The sequence below is a fragment of the Gymnoscopelus microlampas genome (genome assembly GCF_963454915.1).
Source record: "Gymnoscopelus microlampas genome assembly, chromosome: 3".
Classification (NCBI taxonomy): Eukaryota; Metazoa; Chordata; class Actinopteri; order Myctophiformes; family Myctophidae; genus Gymnoscopelus; species Gymnoscopelus microlampas.
In genome coordinates, this window is record NC_139940.1 from 56073320 (window position 1) to 56080826 (window position 7507).

Sequence of the window (7507 nt, forward strand, 5' to 3'; positions counted from 1 at the left end):
TATGCTCGACATTTACCATGTTCATTTATAGGCAAATATTATACCAAATACTGGAAATACAGTGTATATCTACAGCTTCATACACTGGTGATGTCATCATTATGCAGTTCCATTCTGCTACCAGTAGGGTCACCTTTTCAAATAATCTTCATTGCCATATAAACAAATATATAAAACAAACTTATATTTTTGTTTAGATATGATCTTCTACCTGTATAAATATGGGCTTATCAAAAGTAGGTTATTACAATAATCCTTTATCTACAACTATATACAAAAAGAAGTAATGCAGGTTAACCACATGAAGCCTAGCATCCCTATCGGCAGGTCATAATAAGCTGTCTTTTGGCACAAACGTATGAACAAAAATAGCCGATCTACAAGCTCACAACGTGCCTCGTTGAGATGCGTTGTGAGCTTGTTTGCCCCCCCCCAGGTTAGGGTGATTAACCTTTTTTTATCGAATGCAATCATACACTATGTATTTTCATTGACAACAGCATCAAATAGGATTTAGAAAGAAACTACAAGCCACATTACAATACAATACAATGTCCCTATAATGTCTACAGCATCGGTCTCTGGTTTCTCAACCCTGACAACATTTGTCAGTTAATGTCAAGCTCTTGACTTCTCGTGGCTCAATACCACCAAATTAATTTCTACTCAATTTCCAATAGTCGTGTGTGACCGTCGTGAATTTCTGCCAATAGAGTCTGCCAAGGACTGATGGTCAAATGAACATGCTACAAATATTTAAATTATTATTGATTGGGTGGGCATGACACATGTCTGAGTGGACTTAGCCCTCCCCTGTGTACATGGGCAACTTTAAAGGGTCATTCACAGTACGCACGATACGGTCAATATAACTATATTGTTTTAAAACAAAATCTGAGTCAAATGGATGTTTAGTTGTTGACGATAGGCCTATTGTTTGGATCACTTTCAGCGCGATTTTATGTCAGATTATCCATAATTATCTCTCTCTCAACCTCTCTCCCTTCGTGTAGGCTCTGACACAGCTGGACTGCACAGTGCGTGTATGATGCCCTGTAGTAAGGGCATTTTGTCTGATATTTGGCAAATCTGGGAACTAAATCGTTACCAAGAAATTTCTTCACCAATGTGTTTCTAAAGGTGTCTACTAACATGTACTAAAAGTTTGAAATTCAACTCCTGGGGGAAACCTTTTAAAAAAACTGCTGAAAGTCGGGGTACCAATAACCGATTTTCGAAAAATCAAAAGTGCTTAAATTGGACTTGAGTAACCTGTGAGGGGTCAAACTAGGGATTTTTCATGATTCTGAGCTGATTGCAAGCAATTCTTTTTCACCAAGACCACTCCCTAGTGAAAAAAACTTTTCCTGACCATCGTTCACCCCCCCCCCCCACCCAATGCCCCCTACTCACACATACCCTGGCCTGCAGGGTACATGTAAATTAAAACATAACATTTTTTTAAATTGTTTAACATGATAAATAGGCCTAGTTTCTGTTTAGTGATGATTGCTGTATAGTTGATTGGCATTCAAAGTGAGGAAGTTTGGAGTTAACATCAGATAAGTAAGTACTATCAACATCTTTTTCTAACAACTTGAAATGTGAAAGTCATAATTTATCTAAACTAAAGTTTGTCATTACTAGTGTTAAGAAGATTCCCTAAGCCCTGTGTTTGATTATTTCTCTGCTTTTCTTCTAAGATAGTGATGACTTGACTTGACTTGAGTGTGTTCGATTCCCACTCGAGTCAAGTGTCCCCGGTAACTTGGGGCAACGGATAAATTGACTGATATCCTTAGTGATGCGTTCTTTTGCAGACTAACTTCTAGAAAAACAAGTTAAAACCACCAGGAAATCTGTAACTCTCAGCCAACAGCATAGCTCAACTGGTAGAGCGTCTGTCCAACAACATGACTTGACTTCACTTGAGTGGGTTCGATTCCCACTCGAGTCAAGTGTCCCCGGTAACTTGGGGCAACGGATAAATTGACTGATATCCGTAGGAGTGTGCTGGTTCAAATCCAGTTCAACCCAGGACCGAGCGATCCTGGTTTCGATTCCCACTAACGTCAAGTCCCCGGTAAATTGGGGCAGCGGATAAATTGACTGATATCCGTAGAATAACTTGTAGGAGTGTCCTGGTTCAAATCCAGTCACCACCTTAGTAACTGAGACCGAATCTGGCCAATTCGGTCTCAGTTACTGAGATAGAGGGTGTGTAGAGTAGGCGAAGTAGAGTAAAGAGGGAATATAGATAGAGGGTAGATAGAAGGTGTATAGAGTAGGCGGAGTAGAGTAAAGAGGGAATATAGTCGGGGAGTAGTGGGAGTAGGGGGAGAAGTAGGGCCTAGAGTAGGGGGAGGAGTAGGAATAGGGCCCAGGGTAGGGGGAGGAGTAGGAATAGCGCACAGAGTAGGGGGAGGAATAGGGCCCTGGGGAGGAGTAGGGCCCAGAGTAGGAGTAGGGCCCAGAGTAGGAGTAGGGCCCAGAGTAGGGGGAGGAGTAGGGTCCACAGATCATTACGGTCTTTGATGGTTATAAAAGATCATGACCACATCCGACGTACCAAGAAGTCATGCTGTGATCTCCAGATTCGACCGGATCTGATACACTGGACACCAAGAGGAAAGTTCTTGGACAACAGTCATAATAAGAGTGAGCTTATTCACCTCCTCTCCTCAACACTCAGAAAGCTTAACATCATCATGGAGCAGAGTGACAATGATGCTGACACTGTGATTGTTAGAGAGGCATTGGCTGCTGCTACAGATGGCTCTGTTGAGGTCAGTAACATTTGTGTGTACATATTTTACTTTCATTAGCTCTGACTACTTTAAAAGTAAGAGTTTTGATTATCTTTATATATTTTCACATAGTTGAACATGCATTGCATATATTATTCTATTTTCAGGTGCGGGCAGAAGATGCAGACGTGCTGGTAATGTTGGTGCACCATAGCGCCAACCACCCACTTTTCTTCACTACATTGAAGGGCTCCTATGATGTCAGGAGGATTCAAGAAGCTCTCTCTGAAAAACAGAGACGCTACCTGGTCTTTTCTCACGCCTTCACTGGGTGTGATACTGTTTCTGCTATCGCTGGCCATGGGAAAACAACTCTTTTTGACAGGTAGTAATAATAATAATAATATATCATAATGAAATATTTGTATATTGAAAGGTCTGAAACAAACCTTGAAGTGCTTTCTTTTGCAGGTTTTGGGCAGGGGAGATTGATGAACATGTGGACATCTTCCTGGACATACGTGCTACCAAGGATGCAGTGATTCAGGCTGGGTCTGCAATATTCCAGTACATTTACCATGGACCAGGTACTACTCTGGGTGCAATTCGTTACAGCATCTTCTCACGTAAGGCAGCGGCTGGGATGATCAAACCGGAGACTCTACCTCCAACAGAGGGTGCAGCTGCACAGCATTCGCTCCGTGCCTACCTACAGACCCGGGACTGGCTCCTTCTACAGAGCATGTCTCTGGACCCCAGAGAATATGGATGGACATTAGGTGTTCATGGTTATGAGCCAGTTCCAACTCTAGACCCCATGGCACCTGAAGAGCTACTCCAGTTTACAAGCTGCAATTGCAATGGAGATTGCAGCATCCGGAGATGCAGCTGCAAGAAGAATGGCGTCAAGTGCATCTCAGCTTGTGAATACTTATGAATACTCAGACATTGACTGCTAAAGCATTTGAGAGGGTGGATTAGTATTTGCTCCGATAATTGTGCAACTAATTGAAATAAATGCAACTTTATATGTAAATGAAAAGTGGGCGTGTCAATTTTTTCCACTAAGGAGTGGTTGTAGTGAAAAATAAATGCTAGCAATCAACTCAGAATAATGAAAAACCATTAGTTTGACCCCTCACAAGTTACTTAAGTCCAATTTAAGCACTTTCGATTTTTCGAAAATTGGTTATTGGTACCCCGACTTTGAGCAGTTTTTTGTAAGGTTTCCCCCAGGAGTTGAATTTCAAACTTTTAGTACATGTTATTAGACACCTTTAGAAACACATTGGTGAAGAAATGTCTTGGTAACGATTTAGTTCCCAGATTTTCAGATGTTTAACTTACTACTGTTTACCTAGCTTTATTGTTCTTAAGTGTGGACGCTAACTTAATTATCATTATATTTATAGTTATTGTGCTCTGTGTGAATGGCACTTACGTAAGACTGTTAAAGGAGTTCTTCACCCATTTCCAACCTTATCTTCAAATAACTGGTCCTCACTAATGCTCATTATAAAATGGCACCATTTCTGTATATTCACTTGATCTTATTAGTGGGCTATGGACAGTTCAGAAACCTACCAATGACATCATTGATGGGGATGCCAAGGTAATAGAAACTACAACCTTTCTCTTTCCTGAAAGTTAGCATGCTGAAATAGAAGCCATTGCGTTAATAAAACATAACAAAGAGAGTGTATCTGGTTTGAAATTACCAAACCTGCCTACTAATGATGTAACTGGTAGGCCGGTTTCAGAACTGTCCACAGCCCTCCTCTGAAACACAGAGTGAGTAGACAGAAATGATGCCATCTTATAATGAGTATTAGTGAGGACCAGTTGTATAATATGTTTAAAATGAGTGAAGTGCTCCTTTAAATTGGTTTGCATTAGATCCAGTTTGTGTGTTTCTGCTTCTTCCATGTTGTCTTGTCTTCACCATGTTCTACTGCATGACATCTTCATTTATCATCCTGGAACAAAACAACATCATACAACTTTAAAAGCTCAAACTCAGTTACACTTGACTGTCATTCAATAAGCTATTGCTATGTCTGTCTGTTTCTATTTATCTTCTACCCACTACAGTCCATACAACCTTCACCTTAATCATATTTCATATTAATGTCATGTTTTTTGTTTGCTCACCAGTCTTTTCCTTGTCCATATATTTGAGTTCAATCTGTGAATATGTTGCATCACTGGACTCAGCTGCAGGCTCGTCTGAAATAAAGAACCACAGACATCCATAAATGACTGATTCAAAACATCTCCCAATCTCTATAATTATGTAAAATCTAACAGCTCCCTCTTTGAAAATGTACATTTAATTAATAATGTGTTATCATGAAGTACATTATATGCTACTGTAACCTTTTTTTGTCACTTGAGAGCCTTTGATTTATTCATAGGCGTTGACGCCACCCTCTGGTAGACTTGATCATTTCAATTCATGTTGCATTTATGTTTAGCTAATTACCTTAAACATGATTGTACCCTGTTATGAAGACTACTGTAGGCTTCATGTGATGAACAGTGTGGTAATAGACCTACATTATGAAGTTCATAGACTGACACTGTGCAGACTCTCACACACAATGCACTGTGTTATTTCCTCATGTGTATGAGTGACAACATTACTGTACACACACACATGAACCCACACATATACACCCAGTGTGAGCTGTGTTACGTTAACCACTTCTATACAGTCCATAACCTTCACCGTAATCATTTATCATGTTCATGTCATGTATTTTGCTCGATCACCCTTCTTTTCCTTGTCCATCTATTTGAGTTCAATCTGTGAATATGTTGCATCACTGGACTCTAAAAAAAATAAAAATAACGATAGACGTGACAACGTCCATAAATTACAGATTCAAATAATTTCCACCTAATTCATCTCTATAATTCTATTACATCTATAACACCCTCTTTTGAAATTCATATTTAAACTAGAAAAAGTGCTCCTCGGAGCACAGGTCTCCGCCAGGTCAGGTAGGCTATTGTGGCCTCCTGGTGGCGCTATAATAGGCCAACGTGAAAAGGGTGCCATTTCTTCTTAGGTCTTGCACGACACGACATTCATGATTTGAGGCATTTTGTTAAAAACATGTGTTTCGCAAATTAGACCTGTTGGTGGCGCTATAACAGGCCAATGTTAAAAGGGTGGCATTTGTTCCTCAACATAGTGTGAATGTGCGTGCAAAGTTTGAGCACAATTGGACGGTGCGGATGTGGATGATTTGCAGAATTTTGTTCAAAACAAGCCAATAATGCAAACTTTAGATGTCAATCTTAGCCAATCAGTATGGAATATAAAAAATCAAACACATCCGTCGTGATCACATGACTATAGAGATCATGTGTACCGATTTGTGTGAAATTTGGATAAAATTGGAGGGAGTAGTATAAAAAAAATGTGTTTTACATAAGTCGGCCTCCTGGTGGCGCTATAAAAGGCAGATGTGAAAAATGCAGGGCAAAGGTTTTTCCTTGACCTATAGGGAGTGTGCATACAAAGTTTTACACAGATCGGTGCAATTATAGGTAAAAACACGAATCGGCCTGTTATAGCGCCATCATGAGGCTGATTTGAAATTGTTTAAATGGTAGTTCTTCCTCTGCCTAATGGGAATGTGCGTGCAAAATTTCACGGAAATTGCATGCTGTGTTCATGATTTGAGGCATTTTGTTCAAAACGCAGCACTCCTGCAAACTTTGGAAGACATTTTTAGCCAATCAGGATGGAATATGAGAAATCTGAAAGACCCGCTTTGTTTAATGACTATAGAGATACTGTGTACCGACTTGCGGGATTTTTGGACAAAATCTGTAGGAGTACTGTCAAAAAATGTGTTTTGCACAAATCGGCCTCCTGGTGGCGCCTACAGGCGCCTGTGAAACATTTGGGGCAGTGGTTCTGCTCTGGTATCCAGGGACTGTGTGTGCACAGTTTGGCTGCGAGCAAGCCAACGGTGCCGGAGATTAGCTGTACACAGACAGATCGAATGACGGACGGACGGACACACGGACACACGGACGGACGGACAGGGGGTAAAACATACTCTCTCGCCATGCCTTCGGCCTGGCGGAGACAATAAGCATATTGTCGTTGTGCTATTGAACACTCTTTACATCTGTGTGTGGGTTTGACAAATATTGAACCAATGAAAAGTATTAAAAAGCGCTTCTGACTAAACCTCCTAACTCCACTTGAGCTGTATTTAGGAAAAGTGGTGATAATATAACGACACATTCAAGTATCTGACAATGTATAAAGTCACCGTTCCAACTTTGATGAGGCATTATTGTGTTGTACGGAAATAACGTCAAGCCAAGATTTCCGTTTCTGTCCGCTTCCTGTTTAACTCTTTCATTGAAACAGCTCTTTCTCGCGTTGCCTTTATTTTTCCGCTGTGTTCTGCCAGACGCACTGTTTTGAAACTGCTGCTAGGGGAGAAGGAAATGTCGCGGATGGAATATTTTTTCTCTGGGCGACACACACACCTACCCTTTGTGTTTACAAACAGTCGGACACGCGATCATAAGGGATGTACATTTTCTGTGGCGAGCTGAAAAAGTAAGAGAACCGTGCATCTTTGACGAGAAATGGCGTGTTCACATGGAGGTGCATGAGAAGTAGCCGAGCCGGAATGTGTGTTGCCTGGGTGACGCACACACCTACCCTGTGTGTTTACAAACGATTGGACATGCAATCAAAATGAATACATTATTTGTGACCTGTTGAAAGT

At 40.8% G+C, this 7507-nt stretch overlaps 1 protein-coding gene across 1 annotated transcript in view; it reads right to left on the minus strand.

The window, feature by feature from the left end:
• Positions 1 to 4503: 4503 nt before the first annotated feature.
• The window catches only part of LOC311041933 (uncharacterized protein), a gene marked incomplete at both ends in the record, with an annotated part of 11732 nt that continues 8728 nt past the window's right edge, over positions 4504 to 7507 (minus strand). Inside the window, one exon of the mRNA XM_084052415.1 lies at positions 4504 to 4526. Within this exon, the coding sequence (XP_083908541.1) occupies positions 4504 to 4526 (23 nt within the window). The remainder of the gene's footprint in view (positions 4527 to 7507) is intronic.